Consider the following 27044-nt stretch of genomic DNA (forward strand, 5'->3'; position numbering starts at 1 on the left):
AGATGCAGTATATCATGGATAACAATTCATGCTCCCATAGACCAACAGTGACTAACGTGTCATGGAAAAACAAGGAACTCAGTTGAACTGCTATGCAAATGAATCTCCATTCACCTCAGCGGCTTAACTGAAACCGGCGCCCACCTATTTTCCAACAGATAATGAGCTAAAACCTTTTTGTTTTCTTAAAGAAATAACTTTCCTGGACAGAAAAAAAGGAGGACGGTAATTCAAACCACTAATTTGTCCAGATTGAGCCTTGTAGTGTTTACTAAGCCTTTCACCTCTCGAAGTGTCTCGTTGTCGCTTGAAACCAACCTGCACAAAAACACCACATATCATGTCAACAATCAACTCTCTCCAACCATCCTCTATCTGTTGTTGTTGATCCAAAATGGCCACCGATAATATATGATCCTCCCCCCTAAAATGCTGTTTAAATAAAGCAGTCACCATGTGGCGATGCATCATTCAATTTACAGTAGTGTCCTGGGTGTTCGGATTGGAACCGGGGGCCTCATTTATAACTGTTGCGCATATTTCACACTAAATATCTGCGTGCGGATATATACTGACATTTATGAACTTGGCATACACCATACATACAGTACCAGTCAAAAGTTTAGACACACCTACTCATTTAAGGGTTTTTCTTTGTTTTTACAATTTTTTACATTGTAGAATAATAGTGAAGATATCAAAACTATGAAATAACATATTTTTGATTTGTTTAACACATTTTTGGTTACTACATGATTCGATATGTGTTATTTCATAGTTTTGATGTCTTCACTATTATTCTACAATAAAAAAAAATAGTAAAAACAAAGAAAAACCCTTGAATGAGTAGGTGTGTCCAAACTTTTGACTGGTAGTGTACTTATGATTCCCGTAAGCCTATAAATTGTGAATGGTCATTATAAGTCTGCCTGGAAAACGCCCTCCATTCACCTTTTATGGTAAGTCTGCCAGGAAAACGCCTCCATTCACCTTTTATGGTGACAATAATGTCCTTTTATATGCTGTATAATTTGGAACTATTGAAATCAGGCCACGGCAGTTTCTAAAAGAAAGAGCAATGGAAAATTTGATCAAATGTTTTTGGTGGTGTTGGCAGAATCTTTTAATCTTTTGTAGTAACTTATGCTGTATTCTCCAAAGGACTGTGACAGTTTCTGAAAGAAAAAACAATCATCACCGACCCCTCCCATTGGTGTGCACCGGTCAGCAGAATGTTTGAATTCAACAATGTTTTGCATTTACTTTTTCCCCGACCTAAATATGCTGGACTGCCAGCAGACCTGTAGAGCTCACCTCGGTCATCATGAAAACCTTTGAGCGCCTGGTACTGTCCCATCTCAAAACTTGTGCTTCCCTAAACCAACTTCAGTTTGCCTACAGAGATTACAGGTCTGTGGACAACGCTGTCAACATGGGCTACATCCTCAAACACCTCGATAACCCAAAGACATATGCAAGGATATTGTTTGTGGACTTTAGCTCTGCATTCAATACCATCATCCCAGAACTGCTACAAGATAAACTCTCCCAGCTGAACGTGCCCAGCTCCATCTTTCCATCTGTCAGTGGATCACTTACTTCCTGTCCAACAGGACGCAACACGTGAAGCTGGGAAAACACCTTTTGGACTCTTTATCCCTCAGCACCGGAGCGCCGCAAGGATGCGTGGTCTCACCTCTACTCTACTCATTCTGCACCAATGCCTGCACCTCCAACAATGCATCTGTCAAACTACTCAAGTTTGCAGATGGTACAACTCTGGTTGGTCTCATCACCAACGACGATGAGTCCATGCACCATGGAGAGGTCGACCGGCTAGTGGCCTGGTGCAGTCGCAATAATGTGGAACTCAATACAGACAAAACCATGGAAATGCTGGTTGACTTCAGAAAACGTCCCCCACCATCTCTCCCCCTCGAGATTGATGGCTCAGCTGTTAGCACGGCTGAATCATTCAAATTCCTGGGGACCATCATCTCCCACAACCTCAAGTGGGAGGACAACATCACAGTGGTCACCAAGAAGGCCCACCAGCCGATGTACTAATTGCAACAGCTGAAAAGAAAACGCAAAATCTCCCAGTCAATCCCGATCCGGTTTTACGTATCAATCGTTGAGTCCATCCACACCTCCTCCATCCCTGTCTGGTTTGGGTCTGCGTCTGCCCGCTGCAAGGACAAACTGCAACGCATTGTTCGGTCTTCAGAGAGGGTCATCGGCTGCCACCTGCCCTCCATCGAGGTCCTGCACGACGCCAGGGCAAGGAAGCGTGCAGGAAAATCATCGCCGACCCCTACGCATGGTCTGAAGTTTGCGTGGAGGTAAGGACATTCTCACGCCAAGTAAAATAATAAACAAAAAAAAGTATGTTTTTATAAATGCGGGAAAACTGGTGCACACATGTTTTGAGGTATACTGTGAGGGAAAAAAGTATTTGATCCCCTGCTGATTTTGTACGTTTGCCCACTGACAAAGACATGATCAGTCTATACTTTTAATGGTAGGTTTATTTGAACAGTGAGAGACAGAATAACAACAAAATAATCCAGAAAAACGCATGTCAAAAATGTTATAAATGTATTTGCATTTTAATGAGGGAAATAAGTATTTGACCCCTCTGCAAAACATGACTTAGTACTTGGTGGCAAAACCCTTGTTGGCAATCACAGAGGTCAGACGTTTCTTGTAGTTGGGCACCAGGTTTGCACACATCTCAGGAGGGATTTTGTTCCACTCCTCTTTGCAGATCTTCTCCAAGTCATTAAGGTTTCGAGGCTGACGTTTGGCAACTCAAACCTTCAGCTCCCTCCACAGATTTTCTATGGGATTAAGGTCTGGAGACTGGCTAGGCCACTCCAGGACCTTAATGGGCTTCTTCTTGAGCCACTCCTTTGTTGCCTTGGCCGTGTGTTTTGGGTCATTGTCATGCTGGAATACCCATCCACGACCCATTTTCAATGCCCTTGCTGAGGGAAGGAGGTTCTCACCCAAGATTTGACGGTACATGACCCCGTCCATCATCCCTTGGATGCGGTGAAGTTGTCCTGTCCCCTTAGCAGAAAAACACCCCCAAAGCATAATGTTTCCACCTCCATGTTTGACGGTGGGGATGGTGTTCTTGGGGTCATAGGCAGCATTCCTCCTCCTCCAAACACGGCGAGTTGAGTTGATGCCAAAGAGCTCGATTTTGGTCTCATCTGACCAGAACACTTTGATCATTCAGATGTTCATTGGCAAACTTCAGACAGCCCTGTATACTGTATGTGATTTCTTGAGCAGGGGGACCTTGCGGGCGCTGCAGGATTTCAGTCCTTCACGGCGTAGTGTGTTACCAATTGTTTTCTTGGTGACTATGGTCCCAGCTGCCTTGAGATCATTGACAAGATCATCCCGTGTAGTTCTGGGCTGATTCCTCACCGTTCCCATGATCATTGCAACTCCACGAGGTGAGATCTTGCATGGAGCCCCAGGCCGAGGGAGATTGACAGTTCTTTTGTGTTTCTTCCATTTGCGAATAATCGCACCAACTGTTGTCACCTTCTCACCAAGCTGCTTGGCGATGGTCTTGTAGCCCATTCCAGCCTTGTGTAGGTCTACAATCTTGTCCCTGACATCCTTGGAGAGCTCTTTGATCTTGGCCATGGTGGAGAGTTTGGAATCTGATTGATTGATTGCTTCTGTGGACAGGTTTCTTTTAGACAGGTAACAAACTGAGATTAGGAGCACTCCCTTTAAGAGTGTGCGCCTAATCTCAGCTCGTTACCTGTATAAAAGACACCTGGGAGCCAGAGATCTTTCTGATTGAGAGGGGGTCAAATACTTATTTCCCTCATTAAAATGCAAATCAATTTATAACATTTTTGACATGCGTTTTTCTGGATTTTTTTGTTGTTATTCTGTCTCTCACTGTTCAAATAAACCTACCATTAAAATTATAGACTGATCATTTCTTTGTCAGTGGGCAAACATACAAAATCAGCAGGGGATCAAATACTTTTTTCCCTCAATGTATTTTGTACTTACGCAATGTTTATAAAATGAGGCCTTGGGCTATTTATATTTTCAATGTTTTCCCTGCATCCCATGCTGCTTTGGCATCTGGTCCAACCCGGGCAAGGGGGAAGGAAACGTGTGCTAGAAGGCAACTGGGGAATATCAATTTGTAATCTACTTGACACAATTTCGTCAAACATCCCATTATGTAGTGATGAAATCGGACATGTTAATGTGCTGATCTGGAGTCAGGGGATGTAGCCTCTATACCCGGTGTTCCTACTAAATATTGATCATGTGTCTCATACTGCCAGGCAGCAGGAGCAAACAGGTTATTCAATAATAAACACGTTTCAGCTGGCTCGCCTATGCTTTAGTTAGCAGTGTACAGATGTAGAATCTTCCTTTGAGCCAGTTTGCTACAGCAGGAAAATAATCCTGCAGCAACAGGAAATGTGAATTTTTATATGGATTATAATTAATAGATATTATATGGGTTTACACATTTTTCGTAAGGGAAAATCAAGTTTGAAATTTTTAAGTGGAGATTACAAACCTCAAAAGCATTTTTAAACCTCAAATACACTACACGTTTTAAATGTCCTGCACTGCAGGAAAGTTATCCTGCAACAGGGTGATCAAATTAAGATCCTACATCTATAGGCTAAATCCCCTAGGGGTATTCACATAAATACTGGCTAGAACTTTATATAGGGAGTAGGTTATTCAAGGCTTAGGTGTTATACCAACCTGCCTTATATTTATATCAATACAAAAACATGTTCCGGTGTACTACTGTGTCAAAGGCTGGAGATGGTATTTGTTGTTATTCACAAAGTACCTCAGAGTAGGAGTGCTGATCTAGGACCAGGTCTCCTCTTCCATATAATCTTATTATTTATTATGTAAAAGAAGAAACAGATCCTAGATCAGCACTCCTATTCTGAGATCCTGTGCTTTGTCTCTGAATGACCTTGGTAAAAGGAGCTAACAGTCAGTTGAGGTCTCACATGTGAGGGCTTTAAGGGACGTGGCAAAGAGGATCTTTAGACAGTCTGTCTTTGATTTCCATCGACCTCCTCTATTATGGGAATCAAAGCACTTCAACTTTACTTTGAGGGATCTGAAGGCCAGATATTGGAGAATTTGACATTTTTTGATAACTCTCTCTCTCCCCCATCTCTTTCTTTCTTTATTTCACTCACTCACTCACTCACTCACTCACTCACTCACTCACTCACTCACTCACTCACTCACTCACTCACTCACTCACTCACTCACTCACTCACTCACTCACTCACTCATTCTCTCACCATATCTCTCCTCCTCTCTCTCTCTCTCTCTCTCTCTCTCTCTCTCTCGCTCTCTCGCTCTCTCGCTCTCTCGCTCTCTCGCTTGCTCTTTCTCCACATGAGGTTATTATGTAGTCTGGGCACCTGTGAAAACACGGTAACCTTTCTCAGTGTGCCCTTCCTTGGTATTGCCAAGGGGGACCTACAACCCATGGCCAGCCAGCGCCCGACTCAGGACAATGGATTCCTCTGAAAAACATTAGTAATTGCCCTGAGGGGAGAAATAAAGTTGAATTGAATCAGTTTTCCAATATCATTTTTAGTTTTCAAAAAATTGACATGTGAATTTCCCCCAAATCCGACTCAAACGTATGAGATGATCCGAACTCTGCAACCCCACCTCTGTTGTTTATGTCACTAGTATCATTGCTGTAGGTTTGCTTTGATGGGGTGTTAAGCTTGCGTCCATTTTCTTTCTTTCTCTCTGAATCCCAATGCAGTTCAATGAGACAAATGGGTGGATGACGGATTATTACATTGTAGTACATTACGGTAAATTGCTCATTTACCAAATTGAATAAGTACATATAAAGGAAACAAACGTGTTTTCAAAAGAATCTGACTGGCTGTAGGCTATAGTTTCTAAGTAGGCTTTGGTTATGATATTTCACAATAACTTACAATATATATTTGATATCAACTAGGGACATCACATTAATGTTCAACTAACTACACTAACCGAATAACCATACGATACCTAACAGTCTTAACATGAGTTATATGTCTTATTTTGACTAAATGTAATTACGGTTGAGTCCCTCACCACCATTCCCTGAACTATATACTGCACATTAAGACTCTGGCTAGCTCCCGTTTCAAAAGAGAGGAGTTAAGCCATGCTAACAACACATACCCTTTAGCTGACCTTTATGAACTAGCTAGAGAGTTAGAACCCCACTGTGAAGACAATACTGTGTGTGCTGTATATGTGTGTGTGTGTGTGTGTGTGTGTGTGTGTGTGTGTGTGTGTGTGTGTGTATATATACTACGCCCTTTATGCGTCATGGTGTGACGCCGCAATGCATCATGGACCTCGGTCGGACACACACAGCGAGAGCAGGTTGCTCATACAATATGCTCCTGGCACGGCCGAGGATCCAACTCATTTACTAAAGAAATTGTTAACTGTGGCAATCGGACAGAGGCTGTCATTAGAGACGTATCGTTGTGTCTTGTGTTTTCCCCAAATGAATCACTGTGTCCTAACAAACAACCTTAATTAAGCCTCCACCCATGGGTCTGTTAGCCCACTGAAACGTTACACACACACATAGCATGGACGACAGGTACAAAACGTGCTACACAACGTCCAAGAACACTGCTTAAATTGGTGAAAGTGGGTACTGGGCTGTACACATGACCAGTAGCGTGGGTTTATCGCAATCCAACCGCTTTACAGCTAAATATATTCACTGAGCTAAATAAAGTACATGAGGTGGCTCAGGTTGATGAACGATTCCAAAAACAAACTGTGTCATTAGACAAATTAAAGACACAATAATCTAGGGGGGAAATTACTTAAAAGTGTGAAAAAAAACGTATTGTACTGAATACAACTGGTGACTGGTAGTGTCCTGAAAAAAAACTCTTTACTATTGCTGGAATTGAACATTATCCAGTCTGTGGCTGAGAAGATAAATGACACTGCCGACATTTGAGAGTGGGACATCAACAAAGTGGGGGATGTCAGATTGGCAGTCGGCTGATTGGAACTAACACCATAATTACTACGTACAGTAGGGACAGTAACTTCTGCTGTTCCAGAAGTGTTTTGTTTTGGCATTAACATGCTCCAATTCACCTGTCCCCATGAGGCACCGTGTACCTCTCCCTGTCATGATCACGTCGCTGCTGCTGCTAGAGTAATCTACCGTACCGTCTACCGTACCGTCTACCGTACCGTCTACCGTACCGTCTGCCGTACCGTCTACCGTACCGTCTACCGTACCGTCTACCGTACCGTCTACCGTACCGTCTGCCGTACCGTCTACCGTACCGTCTACCGTACCGTCTACCGTACCGTCTGCCGTACCGTCTACCGTACCGTCTACCGTACCGTCTACCGTACCGTCTACCGTACCGTCTACCGTACCGTCTACCGTACCGTCTACCGTACCGTCTACCGTACCGTCTGACTCCGCACACTGGAGTGGATGATGCCTCTAATCATAGTTACAGTGAGGGAAAAAAGTATTTGATCCCCTGCTGATTTTGTACGTTTGCACACTGACAAAGACATGATCAGTCTATCATTTTAATTGTAGGTTTATTTGAACAGTGAGAGACAGAATAACAACAACAAAATCCAGAAAAACGCATGTCAAAAATGTTATAAATTGATTTGCATTTTAATGAGGGAAATAAGTATTTGACCCCTCTGCAAAACATGACTTAGTACTTGGTGGCAAAACCCTTGTTGGCAATCACAGAGGTCAGACGTTTCTTGTAGTTGGGCACCAGGTTTGCACACATCTCGGGAGGGATTTGGTCCCACTCCTCTTTGCAGATCTTCTCCAAGTCATTAAGGTTTCGAGGCTGACGTTTGGCAACTCGAATCTTCAGCTCCCTCCACAGATTTTCTATGGGATTAAGGTCTGGAGACTGGCTAGGCCATTCCAGGACCTTAATGTGCTTCTTCTTGAGCCACTCCTTTGTTGCCTTAGCCGTGTGTTTTGGGTCATTGTCATGCTGGAATACCCATCCACAACCCATTTTCAATGCCCTGGCTGAGGGAAGGAGGTTCTCACCCAAGATTTGACGGTACATGGCCCTGTCCATCGTCCCTTTGATGCGGTGAAGTTGTCCTGTCCCCTTAGCAGAAAAACACCCCCAAAGCATAATGTTTCCACCTCCATGTTTGACGGTGGGGATGGTGTTCTTGGGGTCATAGGCAGCATTCCTCCTCCTCCAAACACGGCGAGTTGAGTTGATGCCAAAGAGCTCCATTTTGGTCTCATCTGACCACAACACTTTCACCCAGTTCTCCTCTGAATCATTCAGATGTTCATTGGCAAACTTCAGACGGGCATGGATATGTGCTTTCTTGAGCAGGGGGACCTTGCGGGCGCTGCAGGATTTCAGTCCTTCACGGCGTAGTGTGTTACCAATTGTTTTCTTGGTGACTATGGTCCCAGCTGCCTTGAGACCATTGACAAGATACTCCTGTGTAGTTCTGGGCTGATTCCTCACCGTTCTCATGATCATTGCAACTCCATGAGGTGAGATCTTGCATGGAGCCCCAGGCCGAGGGAGATTGACAGTTATTTTGTGTTTCTTCCATTTGCGAATAATCGCACCAACTGTTGTCACCTTCTCACCAAGCTGCTTGGCGATGGTCTTGTAGCCCATTCCAGCCTTGTGTAGGTCTACAATCTTGTCCCTGACATCCTTGGAGAGCTCTTTGGTCTTGGCCATGGTGGAGAGTTTGGAATCTAATTGATTGATTGCTTCTGTGGACAGGTGTCTTTTATACAGGTAACAAGCTGAGATTAGGAGCACTCCCTTTAAGAGTGTGCTCCTAATCTCAGCTCGTTACCTGTATAAAAGACACCTGTGAGCCAGAAATATTTCTGATTGAGAGGGGGTCAAATACTTATTTCCCTCATTAAAATGCAAATCAATTTATAACATTTTTGACATGCGTTTTTCTGGATTTTTTTGTTGTTATTCTGTCTCTCACTGTTCAAATAAACCTACCATTAAAATTATAGACTGATCATTTCTTTGTCAGTGGGCAAACGTACAAAATCAGCAGGGGATCAAATACTTTTTTCCCTCACTGTATCATTCAACCAAGACGACTACCTGTCGCTACAGATGTTGGATGTTAATTTGATCATCCTGTTGCTGGAGAACTTTCCTGCAATGCAGGCAAATTAAAACTTGTAGTGTATTTGAGCTTTAAAAAGGCTTCTGAAGTTTGTAATTTCCACTTTTAAATTTCAGAAATGATTTTCCCTTATGAAAAATGTATCAACCCCTACAAAAATGTATATTAATTATAATCCACATAATAATGAACATTTCCTGCTTCTGCAGGATTCTTTTCCTTCTGTAGTAAACAGACCTTAATCTTAGAGCAGATTTAGACACAGCTAGTTTGAATCCCGCTTCAAAAAATACATCAGGTTTAGTGCCTGAAGCAAGTGAGTTCCCAGAAACTATGTAAGATCTTGATAATCATAAATAATATAAATGCATTGATTTATACAAGGGAAGTCCTTATAGTGAAAGTTTGCCAACAACTTTAAAGGCCATGTTTCATAAAAAATAAATAAAAATAATAAGAAGAAGAAACTCACTTTTTGGGGGGGGGGTATTGACATCTACAAGTGCTGTATATTCTATTTTTTTTGTTGCCAGGATTATATAGCAACCTGACCTTTAAAGATCTATACCCTAGAGAGAAGTCAAGCCCAGGTAAATAATTTAACCCACAAAACAGACATGTTTATGATCTGGTCTGTACCTATAGCAGGCAGTGATTGATTGGCGGCCATTTTGTGAGATAAATGAGGAAGAGCTGCCTGGCTGCCAGAGCGGAGGCGGGAAACTGTGGTGGTTATCTCCTCCTTGGGAACAAATTTCCTGCTCTTTTAAGCAGGTTCCCAACCATGCAGGATTAACAGCCAGTAGAGCAGAGCAGACCAGGGCAAGGCAATGCTGCAGGTTGGGCTCTGTCTGTCAATCTGTCTCTCTCTCAACACTGTCTGCTGGTAGATGTACTGTAGCTAGCTTCACCTTGGTCATGGCCCTCTCTCCAGCCCCCAAATGAACCTGTTAATCCCATAGAGAAGTTCTCTCTCTCTCTCTCTGTCAATTCAATTTCAATTTCAATTCAATTTAAGGGGCTTTATTGGCATGGGAAACATATGTTTACATTGCCAAAGCTAGTGAAATAGATAACAAACAAAAGTGAAATAAACAATAAAACATTTTTTTTTTTTTACAGTAAACATTGCACTCACAAACGTTCCAAAAGAATAAAGACATTTCAAATGTCATATTATGTGCAAATAGTTAAAGTACAAAAGGGAAAATAAATAAACATAAATATAGGTTGTATTTACAATGGTGTTTGTTCTTCAATGGTTGCTCTTTTCTTGTGGCAACAGGTCACAAATATTGCTGCTGTGATGGCACACTGTGGTATTTCACCCAAGTCTCTCTCTCAGTGGAGGCTGGTAGGAGGAGCTATATGAGGACGGCTCATTGTAATGGCTGGAATGGAATAAATGGAACAGTACCAAACACATCAAACATATGGAAACCACGTTTGACTCTGTTTCATTAATTCCATTCCAGCAATTACAATGAGCTGTCCTTATATAGCTCCTCCTAACATCCTCCACTGCTCTCCACTGACTCCCAGCTGCCGATTCTCTTATTTGTGTTATGTCTGGCTCAGGGGAAACTGAAGTGGGATCACGGGATACTGAATTCAGCCCACTGGGTATAACTGTAGGGTTATGTCTGGCTCAGAGGATACTGAACTGGGATCACGGGATACTGAATTCAGCCCACTGGGTATAACTGTAGGGTTATGTCTGGCTCAGGGGAAACGGAACTGAGATCAGGAGATACTGAATTCAGCCCACTGGGTATAACTGTAGGGTTGTTTGTTCAAAAGCAACAGGGCCCCCCAACTAACATTTACATTTACATTTACGTCATTTAGCAGACGCTCTTATCCAGAGTGACTTACAACTAAGATGGATAATGCATGTCTATGACAGGGGTGCAGGTTTTTGTTCCAGACCAATACTTACAAAAATAATATACAAAAGTGAGGATGTTATCTCAAAGATGCAAACATGTCACATTATCATGACAACTTTAATGAGATTTGGAGTGCCAGAGCAGAAACTGAAATATAGCGCCATCCTGTGGACACAATTTCTCCAGTCATAACATGTTGCCATACTGTCCTAAAACTGAGAGCTCCACTGTATCTCTCCACTGTTTGTTTATAGGCTATAAAGCCGAGAGAAATCACTGAGTTCACCTCTATGACTTAGTGACGTGTCCAGTGTGCTGGTATTTATATATTATGGGTTATTAGTCACCCCTATCTAAGATCAAAGGCCGTAGTCAGGGAAAGCACCAGCATCCTGTTTTGATTTCACTCTGTTAACACTACACAGCAGAATGGTTTTATCATCTGAACAAGACTTGTGTATTATCATGTATTATTAACACTACATGTTATCATTAAGGCTAATTTGATGCTTATTTTACATAGGCACTAAATACCTACACAGTTTTTAATGGATTTATCTTCATAACCTATCTCTGACTAAGAAAGGCTGATTATATGCAGCCTATTCCTGCCAAGGGGGAAGATGTAACAGCCTCATTAGGCCTACGTCCTTCATGTCAGACAGCTATTAACATATATCGACTTCAGGGTCAGTGGGTGTTTTTGTTTAGTACTCAAACATCAAGTAGGCATACAGTTAGTATAACCTCACACCGGCGCATTACTACAGATACATGTGCAAAATATCAGCCTTGCAAAGCACAGTGAAATTGTCAAAGAGCAATACTGAGATTTCAAAGTGGTAAACGATGCATAATATGCATAATATACTTGTTTTTTTTGCAAAATGAATAGGCCTACTGTGCATTTTATTCATGTTGAATTTAGGCCTATTAGTAAATGTCTTATTTATAGCCTACTGCATTCTATTATTCTGTTCTACACTATCTAAAAAATTAATTGGACAGCTGTCATGTTTATTTCATCTCGTTCAACGCTCTTTGAGACGGTCTCCTATCCAAAAAGCATTTTGAGTATTAAATATTTGAACCATGTTTGTCTGTCCGGAACAGCCGGAGACACTCAACCATAATGTAAAGGTGCCCTAATTCCAGCGCAATAGCGTACCTGTGCTCAGGAGCCTGTGACCGAACGCACTCCCCTCCTTCCCCTCCCCCTCTCTCTCTCTCCCGTCCCCGCCACCCCTTCAGAGTTTGTATTGCACTCGTTGCAGTAGGAGGGTTCATGTGCACATAATGACGTCGCTCTGCAAGTCTGTCTGACTCCTTCGCTGTTTTTATCAGTCATTCTATCGAAAGGCTAGAAAATCGTAAATCTGCGGAATTATGGTCCGAATGTGAGAATATCTGACGCGTTCGATTTATATGTCGCTCTCGATCGGTGTGTCAAAGCAGTGTCTTGATGTTGAGGATTACGAGTGATATAGGCTACGCAGCTCAGAGTCCAAACCTACTGTTCGGTGCGTTGAGCTGTCAGAACTGAAACTAGTGGATGTATGGCAAGAGAAAATACAGAATAGCTCAAGTGGGGGATATTGTAAAGAAGAAGAAATAAGGTACAGGCTTGTTTTCGTGTCTTTAATCTCTCTTCTGGATTATTGCTGCCCAGCAACACAGCCACTTGACAAATCTGAATGTCGTAATTAAGGTAAGGGCGCATAATGATATAGCTCGAGGTAGGTAATAGACTAGTGGTTATTATAATACTTAGATTAATCTGTCAACTCCCTAAACGAAATGTGAATTACTTTAAAACGTCACCTGAATTATCCACAGGAAATCTTTAACTTTGAACTATATCCTGGGGGACCGCTCAGACAGATTGTGACCTATAGGCTATAAATAACATTAAAGGCTGCTCTATTTCTCTTTCTTTCTAAACAATAATAATAGCCTAATAATAATAATAATAATAATTAGACTTATTTGCGCCCAGCAGGCTATTGGGCGCATTTATTTATTATGGAATCTAAACTGTTTATGACTTTTCAAAGATCAGTTAATAACAATTTGAACTTTTTCTCCAGTGACATTTCCATCAGATAATAATTCTTTACAATAAGAAATCATGGATAAGACTATGGCTTGCTCCGCTGTCATTGCAGAACTGCGATGTCTAAAATGACCTGCATTCTAACTATTAATGCACTTTTGAAATAGTTTTGCACACTCTTCGATCAGTTGCATCAATGTCAATACTGTGATGTGCATTTTTGTAGATCAGATTGGCCACAAATGCTGCATAGCCTTCCTTCATCTGTCGTTACAACCTGGCATGTAGCCTACCTGTTTTTGTAGTTTGTGCGTCGAAAACTAACCTATCACATAAGCGTTCTCATTTATTATAGCCTAACCCGTAATTAGGTCAGCTCAATCAAAATTGCATTGTTTTTCTTTAGTCCTTCACTTTGACAGTAGGCTAAAACATAAGTTTACGAGGACATAAGTTTACGAACAACAACATTACATTACCCATAATATAAAGGGCTAAATGTGATAGCATGGGTCAATACTGCCCATTGAATTATTCTCGAAAGTTGTGATATGTTTTCCAGAAGACGCTCAAAGATAGATACCATTTCAAGTTATGTCGCAGCTATGTTGTGTCTGAAAAACCAATAGCGGAGTGACAGAATAGTCGGACCAATCCGTGAATGGCGTGATAAAAGTTTATGTGACGCTGTGTCTGTCTCTATCCAATGGAAGTGCCCAAGAGTAGGAAATGAACAGTATAAAACTACGTCATGTATTTTTTTAAGTCAAACTGTACTGACTTGGCGATTTAATATTACAGTAAGTGCAATTAACCCTTTCCTGCAACCCATAAGTTATTATAATGTTATGCATCTAAATAAATAAATTATAAGAAGGAACTTGTTATGAATGATAAGGTGTGATGGGAAATTGAGTCATAGAACGATTATTACTCAGACATGACAACACACAATCTATAATAATAACTTAATACATTAACTTGACAATTCTAGCTGGTGTTAAATCACTGTAAAATCAAACGTGTATAGGTTCAACAAATATGCAGAGGGAATGGATCATGCTCAGCTCCTAGCACTGTGCCTCCCTGTGCATCTGCTCTAACTTTTCCCCCCTAGAGACATTCTCAGGTCTCCAAACATGACTTAGAGACATTCTCAGGTCTCCAAACATGACTTAGAGACATTCTCAGGTCTCCAAACATGACTTAGGCTGTCCCAAATGGAACCCTATTCCCCCATAAGGCCCTGGTCAAAAGTAGTGCACTTTTACACAAAAATGTATGCACGCATGACTGTAAGTCGCTTTGGATAAAAGCGTCTGCTAAATGGCATATTATTATTATATTATAAAGGGAATAGGGTGCCATTTGGGACATACCGCCTTAGACAAAGTTCCCATATATAACAATTTCACCCTCAGGGATTCTTAGTTTAAAAGCCAAAGCAAATAAACAGTTGACTAAGTGAGGAGGAATGTCTAAATGAATTTCCAGAAATTAATATGACTTGATTGACAGAGAAAATGCTTGCTGATTTAAAAGGATACTTAACTTGGATACTGTAGATGTTTAATTTCCCTGCTATATAAACACACTTAAGTCAATCTTAATGAAATCCCCATCCATTGAATAAATACTTTACACTGTTCATGATTTAATAAATATTTGTGTTCAATTACAGTTTTTATATTCAGTAGTATGCTCTCAGCTACGGCAATATGAGATTCCAGCGGCTTGTGAATGCTATATGAATGATGCATAAAAAATTGCCTACCACTTTGAATTCATATTTAAACAGCATTCATTGAATGAATGTATTCCTCCAACCTGCAGGTGAATCAATGACCCAGCGATGGAGACCAAAAGATACCCAAGTTTCTTCGAAGGATCCACGGACACGGAGAAGAACAGATGGTCCCATGTCCCCAGCAGTGCCATGGACTACTGCTGCAGCGAAGCCGAGGAGGCCGACAGCCTGAACCTGAACAGCAACAGTGATGTCCTGATGGACATAGTCAACGTCAGCTGCTCCCCCAGCAGCAACACAGCCGACGGCAAGGAGAGTAACAATAACAACAAAGAGAAGAAGAAGTTAGAGCAGCAGCCTACTCTCAAACTGACCCAGAACCAGCACCAGCCTTTTGTTCTCCCCCTCTTGAACAGTTCCCTCCATGGGAGGAAGCCAGAGATGATGGACTCCAAGGAGCTCTCCAAAACTGTGGCTGAGTCCATGGGCTTGTATATGAACGCGGCCAGGGAGGCCACGGACTTTGGCGGCTTCGGCCAACAGGGGGGTCATTGTAGCCCGGGGAAGATGTACCCAGCGGGGGTTTGCAGGCGCCCCTGTCTCGAGGACAGCCAGTGTGCTGCGTCCACGAAGTCCCCTTCTACGGGGTTCCCGAATCAGCCCAGCTCCACCCCAGGGGATTGCTGCTCATCTGGAACCCCAGCAGGGTCAGCCATCTTGGGCTTGTCTCTGTCCTGCAGCCCCCAGACGCCCAGCTCCATCTCCAGCCCCGGAGGCAGCAACAACCTGGTTTCGTCCACCACCAGCCCCACCTGCTTTGGGGGGCCATTCGCCTGTTCAACCATCAGTAGCCTCGTCAACCAGCAGAACGCTGCCGGCCCAGCTCTAGCCCACAACCACGTCCACAGGAGGAACTCGGCCACCTGCAGCCCAGCAGGGTCCAGCACGGTGGGGTCGCCTCCGCTCACTAGCCCCCTCAATGTGATGCGGTCGCCCATCTCCAGCCCCCAGAGCATGAGCAGCGTGCGCTCCCCACCGTCATGCAGCACCTCTACCAACATGAGGTCATCGTCTGTATCCAGCCCCACCGGCAGCACCAACAACACGAGGGCTTCATCGTCTATCTCTAGTCCGACCACCGGGGGCCCCATGGCGGTGTCCTCGAGCCCCAGGAACCCCTCTGGCAGCGGGGGTGGGTTTGCCGTGTCCAGCCCTGCTAGTGAATTGGGCCTGGTCCAAAATGACTCCAACAGTCCAGAGGGACGAGGAGACCAGCAGGACTTCAAGGAGTTTGAGTTCCCCAAGGTGGAGAGCGTGGACGGGGAGATGTTCAACGTAGGCCTGGACCACATGGGTATGGTGAAGTTCATCAAGAATGAACCCGACACAGACTATAGGAGCATGTGTCTGGGTAACGGTAGCAACAACACAAAGTGTAACCAGGCCACCGGTTGCCCCGGCAACGGCTCACCTTTCATCAGACAGATAAAGAGTGAGCCAAACAAAGACGGCGGCGGATGCATGAATCCTCAGTGCTACAGTGAGCAGCAGCAGCAGCAACACTCTATGGGTCTCTTCCAGTCAGGTCCGTCCGAGATCACCTACTTGTCTCTGAGGGACAATGTTGACGAATACAGTCTCTCTGGGATCTTGGGACCTCCGGGCACGGAGATGAATAGCAGTTACGAAGCCGGCGTGTTCCCCCACAACCTCCTGTCTAAAGTTAAACAAGAGAACAACGATGGCAGCTACTACCAAGAGAACAACAACAACGTTGTGCCCACGTCGGCCATTGTGGGCGTTAATTCAGGCGGACACTCGTTTCACTACCAGATCGGAGCACAGGGGACAATGTCTTTCTCGCGGCACGACCCAAGGGATCATGGGACAAACCCCTTATTGAATCTAATTTCCCCTGTTACCGCGTTAATGGAGTCGTGGAAATCTCGGCCCGGCATGTCGCAGGGTCCAAGAGGAGAGGGCTATCCAGGTCATGGCTGCATGCCAGACAGCATGTCAAGGTAAGAAAGAGATGGATGCTGCTGCACAACTCCAGGACAGTAAGAGCGGCTGGCTGGCTCAGAAATGTTTGTTACCTTCAATATAGAAAAGTTGAAGGAGAAAACAAACAGCATTGTGGGTACTGTAGTGCTGCTGCACAACTCCAGTACAGTGCGCTGGCTCAGAAACTGTTATGTTACTTTAGACTTGTTATAAGACGTGATAGATTGGCCACAGCATCTGCACAAAGCACACCCAGTGGTATAATCCAAGTGCTCTCATGTGCAGAGAGTTGCTCCCTGCTGTGTAGCTTTTGAGTCGAACTGAGTCTGTTTACTTCAGTGTGACAGGATGAATGAAGGGGACAGTGTGTCTGTCTTAAAGACCATGTGGCCCGAGGGGTTAAAGAAGGGCGTTTGCTCCGAGTCGGGGACTACCAAAATACTAATAACAACAAGGCTTGGGAAAGGGAAAAGCAGCGGGATGTTGGCTTGGCTGGGAGAACAGGAACTAAGGGATGGGGTCCAGGTCATTGTTACAGTGCATTAGCATGGGATAGCAACATAGCAACACACACTGCTGCCCTGGACCTATTCTCTACTGTATCTAATAGAGGCTAAAGTTTGCTCTCTTATCAGAGCTATGTGTATGCACAAAAACAAAATTTATTGAACTGTTATTGAGAGGTCCGTAAAGGACCTTGTGTAATGCAAATATATTTTTACGAGCCTGAGCTGGCAATTATGTGGCGACGTCATAAATGATTATGAATGATAGATCACATGCTTTTGTTCTCAGATATAGGAAACAAACAGTTGCTTTGCAGGGCGGAGCCCCGGCCACCAAACAAAAACAAACATGCAGGAAAACGGCCAATCTGGCAACATCTAACTTTGACACAGTTGTTGTTCGGACAGTTTATCTGATGTCCCAGTTGAGTGTGAAGCTAAATACAGCATTATGATATTAAGATCCAGGATTAATAAAACAAAAGATTCACAGCTATGAAACCGACCTGGAAATTGGAAAAAAATTGTCCAACTTTGTTGCAAATTCAGTATGTGAAGGAGTTACATAAATAATTCCTTCCTTGCATAAGGAGTTTGTTTATTTGTTTACAGTTAATTTAAAGATATGAAGATATGATTATGGCTCTGGTATTTGGAGGGTTTCGGATTTGTTTTTGGTGTGATATATTTCTTTATTTTGATCATATCACAGAGGGGATGTCTAATAATGGTGTTATAAAATCCGAGCTGATCACCGAAGCCGTAAACGTATGCACGACACGGCACACTGTAAATGTCCTACTTATTATTGCATCTTTACGAGCTCAAGTCGGTGCAGGAAGCACTAAACAAAGCCATAAACGGTATCCCCTCCTGACTTACAAAACTTTGATAGATGTTTCCCTAAGAGAAATACATTTGATTATTTGGGGCAATGGCGCCTGGCTTGGAATGCTTTTGTTTGTTGTTTTTGCCCAGAGACAAGCAGAGAAGATTACGCCTACTACTGCTAGACTAGCCCAATTGGCCAATGTGTTCCAATGTGGTTGCAACATTTACATTTTAGTCATTATCCAGAGCGACTTACAGTTAGTGAGTGCATACATATTTGTATTTTTTTCATACTGGCCCCCCGTGGGAATCAAACCCACAACCCTGGCGTTGCAAGCGCCATGCTCTACCAACTGAGCTACACGGGGCAACCAATGATTTATATATACACTAGTTGACTGATAGGGGGTGCAGTGTTGAAACCACCGTGCCTCCATCTTGGCACTACCTCATCGTTGTAACAAATATTTTGGAAGCTTTAGAAATGCATTTATTAATGTCTACATTCGTTTTTGCCACATGTATTCTATTACAGACACCATAGTGCATCATTTTAAATGAAATTATGTGAGCTAAACATAAAAAAGTATATATATTTTTTAGCTTATTAATGTTACTTTCCCCACTATAACAAAAGATACTTCAATACATGTAATCTTGTCCTTAAAACATTAATTGAAATACTGTAGAATTCCATTCATTCCTATGGCGGACTGCTCCTACTGGGGGGAGTGCCAATATGGCCGACCGGTGACTTCAAAGCCTCTCAATGGCCAATACATAGCATCAGCAATCAAGGGTTTATATTCATCATTGGTCGCAACTAATGATTTTTCTCTCTCTCCCCAACCCCTTTTTTTTTTTACGCACTCACAAACAGATCTACAACAATTATCCAATCTCACTCAAAATAGCACCAATAGCCCCATCAGTCTGGTTAAAAATGGTTCAATGATCATGTCAGCCTTTGTCCTGAGGCTGTCATGTTGGACCAGGAGGTCAGTCCCTGTCCCATTGAGTTGAATGTAATATGGACACCAGGAGCTTTACTAAATCCAACACATCGCTTCCTATCAGTAGACCATGCTACAACTCATTCAGTTGTTCTGGCTGTCTGATCAGGGCTATTCTTGTCATACTTGGCTATGGAATGGTCAGTGCTCTTTTGGCATTCAGGATGTACAGTAGAGTATGTGACAGGGGGTTAGGGCATGTATTCAAAAAGTGATTTTAGAGTAGGAGTGCTAATCTAGGGTCAGGTTATAAAATGTTCATAACATTTTATTCATTATGATCTAAAAGTCGTAACTGATCCTAGATTGGCTCTCCTAATCTAAAGACTCTTTGTGAATATGGGCCCAGAGAATTAGTTAAGATCAGGTGGGAATTAGTTAGATTTACATGCCATTCTGTCAGTTCAATTTCTATGGTTACACAGAAGACATATGCAAACTCATGACAGTAACAACCTAAAAAAAAAAAGATTTTCTACTGTACTTTATGACCTAAATACTTGACTATGCTTGTATAACCCTCTCTAACCCCCTCTTTCAAGAAATCTGGCCTAGTTTGACCCCACACTGATTTGAATAAATCAATTTCTCTTTCAACAGTTAGAATGATTATCCCTAGGGTACGAGCAGCAAATGAACTCAATGGTTTTTCCTAAACGGTTGGCCCGCCCCTGACTTCATTGTGTTTTAAATCAATACTGGATACAGAGGAATAGCCGGATGTTTGATTGGCAGAGAGCGAGGTGATGTCTATGTGCAGTGGAATGACTATACTTGTGTTTGTGTTTACACACGTGTACTGGTGTGTGTGTATGTGTGTGTGCCCCTGCGCCTGCATACAGTATCTGTGGGTTTCTGTGAGATAACAAGGCATGCAGTTCCTCCCAAATGACCTGGCCGTTACCTTGGAGACAACCTGTCTCTTCCCCTATGGTGGGAGCCAGAGCTTCAAGTGATGTTGACGGGATCACTGCCACCCTAGGCCTAATGAGATCCAGCTTAGCCCCCTAATGACAGGCAGGATGACAGTCAGAGGTGGGCCTGAGCCTGGCCTGGCCGTATGGCAGGGAGCCAGAAACTACACACTTAGCGCCTCACAGGAGAGGTTCAATCAAACACGCACTGGGGAAGACTAGCCAGAGTCCTGCTGCTCTCAAAGAAACAACACTTCATTCCAACTACATATAGCTCATCACAAGAGGAGGGGTTCAATCAATACTGCACTGCAGAAGACCCATATGCCTTTGATTAAGAAATATTGCTTTATTTAATTATATTCCTGTGCTGAGAATGCTTGTTTTTATGTGATTAATCAATTAAAAAAAAAAAATTGTTTCACTCAGTGGACAAAGTTTATGGTACCTATGAATTACATTTTCTTAGGGCGTTTACAATCGTTCCAAGTAGCCAAGCTTTGCCGCAGTGTGAGTTGGATGGACTTCCTGCCAGGATCACATAACCCCAAAAAGTCCAATTGCAGGAATTCTATGGTCCAGTCCAGCTCTGGATGGGTTAGTATTGTACCCAGGCCAGTATTTCATCAGGAGAAAGTTACATAACCGTTAAAAACCAGCAAGAAACTGGAACTTCCTTTGATCAACTGAAGCCTTGGATGGCAGGGAGGGAGAGAGAGAGAGAAGGAGGGAAAGAGAGAGAAAGAGAGAGAGAGACAGAGAGAGAGAGAAGGAGAGAAAATCGAGAGAGAGTGCTAGCTCGAGAGAGAAATCCCTGTACAGTTAATATTTTTTTCAGGCATCACTTTGGTTTCCTCAGTAAATGGGGTAATGTTTTTAATTAAAAATGACTGTTCGTCGGAGGAGTCTGGATTACTCAGTGCGAAAGCGTTTTAACTTTAATTCAAGAGAGAAAAAAAGAGAGGGAGAAAAAGAATCTCCTTAGCCCAGAATTATTTTCCATCAGAGCCTGGTTTGCTTCAGTGCTTGGGGAGAAACAGGTGGCCAACTTTATGCGGTGCAGAGATTTACATTTTGAACAGGATTTTCCCCAGCTCTACTTAAATAAGATGATATTCGACTGTATGTTTGTAGGGAATCCACTAGAAGTATTTACTGTTTAAAGCTTGTAGGGGATCCTATAGTCCGATGTACAGTATTACTTCAAAGTCTATGTAATAGCTTAAAATCCTCTTTTGAGTCTACCTCCTTAATTGAGATATACAGTGACATGTGAAAGTATTCACCCCCCTTGGCATTTTTCCTATTTTGTTGCCTTACAACCTGGAATTCAAATTGATTTTTGAGGGGTTTGTATCATTTGATTTACACAACATGCCTACCACTTTGAAGATGCAACATATTTGTAATTGTGAAACAAACAAGAAATAAGACAAAAAAACAGAAAACTTGAGCGTGCATAACTATTCACCCCCCCCCTCATCTGACCAGAGTACCTTCTTCCATATGTTTGGGGAGTCTCCCACATGGCTTTTGGCGAACACCAAATGTGTTTGCTTATTTTTTTCTTTAAGCAATGGCTTTTTTTCTGGCCACTCTTCTGTAAAGCCCAGCTCTGTGGAGTGTACGGCTTAACGTGGTCCTATGGACAAATACTCCAATCTCCGCTGTGGAGCTTTGCAGCTCCTTCAGGGTTATAATATAATATGCCATTTAGCAGATGCTTTTATCCAAAGTGACTTACAGTCATGCGTGCATAAATTTTTGTGTATGGGTGGTCCCGGGGATCGAACCCACTACCTTGCCGTTACAAGCGCCGTGCTCTACCAGCTGAGCTACAGAGGTCTCTTTGTTGCCTCTCTGATTAATGCCCTCCATGCCTGGTCCGTGAGTTTTGGTGGGCGGCCCTCTCTTGGCAGGTTTGTTGGGGTGCCATATTATTTCAATTTTTTAATAATGGATTTAATGGTGCTCCGTGGGATGTTCAAAGTTTCGGATATTTTTTTATAACCCAACCCTGATCTGTACTTCTGCACAACTTTGTCCCTGACCTGTTTGGATAGCTCCTTGGTCTTCATGGTGCTGCTTGCTTGGTGGTGCCCCTTGCTTAGTGGTGTTGCAGACTCTGGGGCCTTTCAGAACAGGTGTATATATACTGAGATCATGTGACAGATGTGACACTTAGATTGCACACAGGTGAACTTTATTTAACTAATTATGTGACATCTGAAGGTAATTGGTTGCACCAGATCTTATTTAGGGGCTTCATAGCAAAGGAGGTGAATACATATCCATGCACCACTTTTCCGTTATTTATTTTATAGAATTTCTTTTAACAAGTTATTTTTTTCATTTCACCAATTTGGACTATTTTGTGTATGTCCATTACATGACATCCAAATAAAAATCTATTTAAATTACAGGTTGTAATGCAACAAAATAGGAAAAACGCCAAGGGGGATGAATGCTTTTGCAAGGCACTGTAAATGCTGTCATGCACCATTAAGTCATGGAAATGGTGTTAGTGTTTAAATCAATGTGGCTGGGGACCAAATTAATATACAACCTAAAAGGCCCAGTACACTTGTAGGTACCTAGTAGGTGGCTGGGTCTAAATCAACAAATAAAAAAATAAAACCTATTTCTCTACATTTTATGCTTATGGATAAAAGAGAGCATTTATTTAAAGTTACGCCAACGTTAATTTTTTGCCCTTGAACTTGGAGCCAATGGTTTGTGTGTATATCCTATAGAATAGGCCTGCCAGCACGCTGTAGTTGGCTGGTTAAGTAACGCAGCCCCAGTCATAGAAATATAATTAGTAACTCTAATAGTACTATATAATTTAATTATACTATATGTATATTTCATATTTATTACTATTTTAGTTATTGTATTTCTATGGCACCAGCCTGGAGAAGAGGAGTAGAATTGAGTCAGGTGGAGGAGAGGAAGTGCCGGTTAAAAAGGAAAAGAGAAGGCTTTGCCTCTGGACCTGGGCCAAGTCCCAATGTTCTACTGGCTGGACGAAAGGGCGTACTCCTGAGAGAACGCTAATAGGCCTTTAATTGTATGTTCTTCTACTAAATTAATGGATGGCATTGATTTGATTAATTCAGACGCGGCTGGATACTAATATCTAATTAAATCCACGTCCTCGTGGTGCTGCTCGGTACGGCTGGCCCCGGTGCATTGTGGGTTGTGAGGCTGTGAGGGGCGTTAGTTGCTCGTTTGGGATGTGGATGTGAGACAGGGGTGTTGGGGGGCATGTCCCAGGTGTCTTTACCTGCCCTAGCAAGGACAGTGTCCCTTGAGGAGGTAAAGACATTAGAGTCTTAGCTAATTCCACGTGGTCACATGAGAACTACCGTATGTCGGGTCCTCACCTTTGTGTAATAATAATGACTGGTGTTTTTCCATATCACCCCTGTGATATCTCAAGTCTATGAGTAACTTCCCATCTGTTAGCTCTGATAATGTCGTTTGTAATAGTTCATTTCTCTTTTATCCCGCATTATACCGCACTCAACATAAAATAGTGTGTGAGTAAGTCACACACACACACACAGACACACACACACACACACACACACACTATTTTATGTTGAGTGCGGTATAATGCGGGATAAAAGAGAAATGAACTATTACAAACGACATTATCAGAGCTAACAGATGGGAAGTTACTCATAGACTTGAGATATCACAGGGGTGATATGGAAAAACACCAGTCATTATTATCAATGCAAGGATTATGAGAGAAATGAGCTCAAAAAGAATCACTTGAAGCTATGGACTAAAATAAAATAATTATTACAGTTGTCTTATGAAATTAATTTTGTATTATGACATTCAAAGCCTTGGTTAAAAACACTGAACATGATTCTCGTCATGAAAAGATGAGAGGAGAAAGGAAGGATATAACCTAATGAATTGATCATACAAGCGGTAATTACTCGTTTCCTACCTCCCCCTCTCTTTCTCTGTTACTGCATCTCCCCCTCTCTCTCTCTGACTGTACAATCCTCCTTCCCTTTCCACCCTTTTCTCTCTCGTTCACTCTCTGACTGTACCTCCCTCCCTCCCCCTCTCTCCCTCTCCCCCTCCCTATCCCCCCCTCCCTCCCTCCCCCCCTCCCTCCCTCCCTCTCCCCCTCCCTCCCTCCCTCCCTTCCCTTCACTCCCTCTTCTACTGTACTTTCCTCTGTCTCACTCTCTCTTTTGCTGTACCTTCTTCCTTCTCTCCCCCTCTCCCTCCCTCCCTTTCTGTTCCATTTCTCTCTCCCTCCCTCTATTCACACACACACAGCTTGGCACCCTAATAAAAGTGTGGTTGCCTTTCGCAAGGACTGCTGGGATCAGAATGCCTGTCCTTATTTCAACCTCTTCTTGAAACAGGGTTTGATGAAACTTGGCCAAATTTCCACTGTGGGCCATACTGTAGGCAGTAGGCACAGTGTGTGTGCTCAGACATACAGAGGCTTGTCCCTCTCCGTCATTGAGCTCTTTTACATACTGTACGAAGGTAATGTAACTGTATACTTCTACCACTACGATGCAAAGCATGGGATTATTGTGACGACTGTCCTGGTTTCTATCAATAAAAGTTGTGTGAAATGGGTGAGAATAGTGTCAGGCCTTGTTAATGAAAGAGTTATCAAGACACTGAGGCTCCTATGATTTATATAGAAGACTGTTTATGAGCTACCACAATGCCCTTTTAAGTTGGTGTAGGCTACGATTCATAACAGAAGAATTTGATTGTGGGATTTTGATATTACGGTAACTTAATTGTGTCAAGAGTCTGGACAGATTTTACGGTAGCAAATATTTGATGTCTATCGGTTTGATGGACAAGGACATCATTCACATTCATCCGAGCTATAAAAAGCAATCATATTACATTTTAGTTTTCTTTGAGTAGAATCCCTCCTCTCCTTCTCAGTGCATCATTGTCTTCCTCCCTGCATTCTGATCTGCTCTACTGACCAAATAAGGGCATGGCTCGATTCATCATTCATGTTTAATTGGAGTTTGCATAAGTATTCAAGCCCTGAACTGCTGTGTTTACTTAGTCTAGCTAGCAGCTATCTCATCACTGGACAGGACGGGACTCGACTCACTGACATACGCGGAAATAGATGCCATTAAGGAAAACACTTCAAAAAATGTAAATTGTTCTGCTTAAGCGGTCCGTTAAAAAGTCCAGTTGGCTCAATTAGATGGGAGGGAAGGGGGGGATACACACACCCATGTATACACACGCACTGTACTTTTCAGAATATGTCTAATAAATCTTCAAAAGTGGCTGTCGCTATGGCTACGTGATGGCATCAAATATGACCTAGTAGTAGCACACTGTCACACAGAGCTTCTCTTTATATTCTAACCTGGTCTATGGGAAACAACAACGGACTGTGTCAGTCAGTGTGCTCTGTGCTTTGTCGGGTCTTGAGTTGCACTCAAAAAACCCACCCCATGAAATCCCTGGTAGTTTGTTATGACTCAGGCTATCATGTATGTAGCGCCCTGGGGACAGGCTCTGATAATGTAGCGCCCTGGGGACAATCTCTGATACAGTGACCCAGCCAATGTAAAAGGAGACTTCTAGGGGTCTGATGACAGTCCATAGAGAATACACTGTATCACGTTGAACTTGTTGACATCCACGCAGAGCTGACGCGGACGCAATCGGGTGACCAAGACTTTAAAAGGGGTAAACTTGTTTATCAGGAATCAAAATGGCTGCCTATTGCAGGTAGGGATGGAGGGTATAGGGTTAGAGAATCATCCTGTAATTGCCTGGGCCTTTGTGCTAATGACAATGACATTGGCCCACAATGGCCCCTGTTATGTAGAACAGATCCAAAGCCATTGTGTACAGGTTGTGTGAAGGTATATGTTGGGATGGCTCTGGCGCCCTACAACACTTGTGTGACTTACAGGCTGTTGTATTGTTTGCATGGGAGCCATGTTGTGCAGACAGAATTTTTTTTACTTGACAGTGATACTTTCATACAGCAATGGTGAGAGATATTTGTTCCCATGTCTTGTTTACGAGTGTCCCTGGCTGCCATGTCCAAATACCCTGGTGTCTTTTTAGGAGAAGACCTGGTTATGGGGCAACCTGAATCCAACCTAGATCCAAAATGGAGGATCAGTATACACTGGAACCATTGTGTTCCCTGTCAATTGGCTCTGTGGACCCACAATGTTTCTCTACAGTGCACTGCCCTAGGACTGGCAACCCCCTGGCCCTGGTTTAACTGCACTGTACCTGGCACAGGCCAGACATTCCCTGTTTACTGTCTGCTGTTGTTTCGGCTGCCACCAGCCACTTGGTTTCAGCTGCTTGGTTCAGTCTAATCGGTTAGGGAGACAGGCTGGCTTTTATTTGGATTCAGCCCTGTTAAGCAGGCGGGTTTCTGTCGCGGCTTCAATAGGAGCAATGTTTTATATACAAACTTGCCCTGGGTTTAAGGGGTTAGGGTGGTTGTGTTGTTAGTTACATTGGCCCATACTGTGAGATTATGGTTCCAGCCGCAAAAGACACCTATGAAGTTGTTCTAGTTTTACTTTTGAATAGTTACTATACATTATTCTCAACACAATACCTGTTATCTTCTTCTTTGAGTAATGTATTCATTGGCAAGGTAATTGAGAGAGTATAATTATCCTGCATGCTTCAGGTGCCCATGCATATGATTCTTCTTGAGCTATTCCTGATTTTTAGGAGATTGACCTCATTTAGCACACAAAAAAGATTTATCTTGCAAGAGCACCGTCTTGCCTAAGAAAACAAACAGAGAAAACAGAGTTTTCTCCTCTCGATGCAAATTCAAGTAATACCCGTTGCAGAGTAAATCTTACTAATGCAAATTAGCATTTAATCCGGC

The 27044-nt window shown here is 42.8% G+C and overlaps 1 protein-coding gene across 2 annotated transcripts; it reads left to right on the forward strand.

The window, feature by feature from the left end:
* Window positions 1–12370: 12370 nt before the first annotated feature.
* LOC311110098 (mineralocorticoid receptor-like) lies at window positions 12371–16943 on the forward strand. 2 transcript variants are annotated; one of them, XM_084188664.1, is made up of 2 exons: window positions 12371–12792; window positions 14971–16943. In XM_084188664.1, the coding sequence occupies exon 2, from the start codon at window positions 14990–14992 to the stop codon at window positions 16907–16909; it is 1920 nt and encodes a 639-aa protein (XP_084044790.1). In that variant the 5' UTR covers window positions 12371–12792; window positions 14971–14989; the 3' UTR covers window positions 16910–16943. The 2 variants fall into 2 exon arrangements, with proteins under 2 accessions (XP_084044790.1, XP_084044791.1); XM_084188665.1 differs by having other exon boundaries at window positions 12371–12700.
* The last annotated feature ends 10101 nt before the right edge of the window (window positions 16944–27044 follow it).

The sequence above is a fragment of the Coregonus lavaretus genome (assembly GCF_964263955.1).
Source record: "Coregonus lavaretus genome assembly, contig: SUPER_35_unloc_1, whole genome shotgun sequence".
NCBI classification, from domain to species: Eukaryota; Metazoa; Chordata; class Actinopteri; order Salmoniformes; family Salmonidae; genus Coregonus; species Coregonus lavaretus.

What these genes read in the sequence shown, in the direction of transcription:
- LOC311110098 (XM_084188664.1), top strand. Translation starts at nt 14,990, where the DNA reads ATGGAGACCAAAAGATACCCAAGTTTCTTCGAAGGATCCACGGACACG.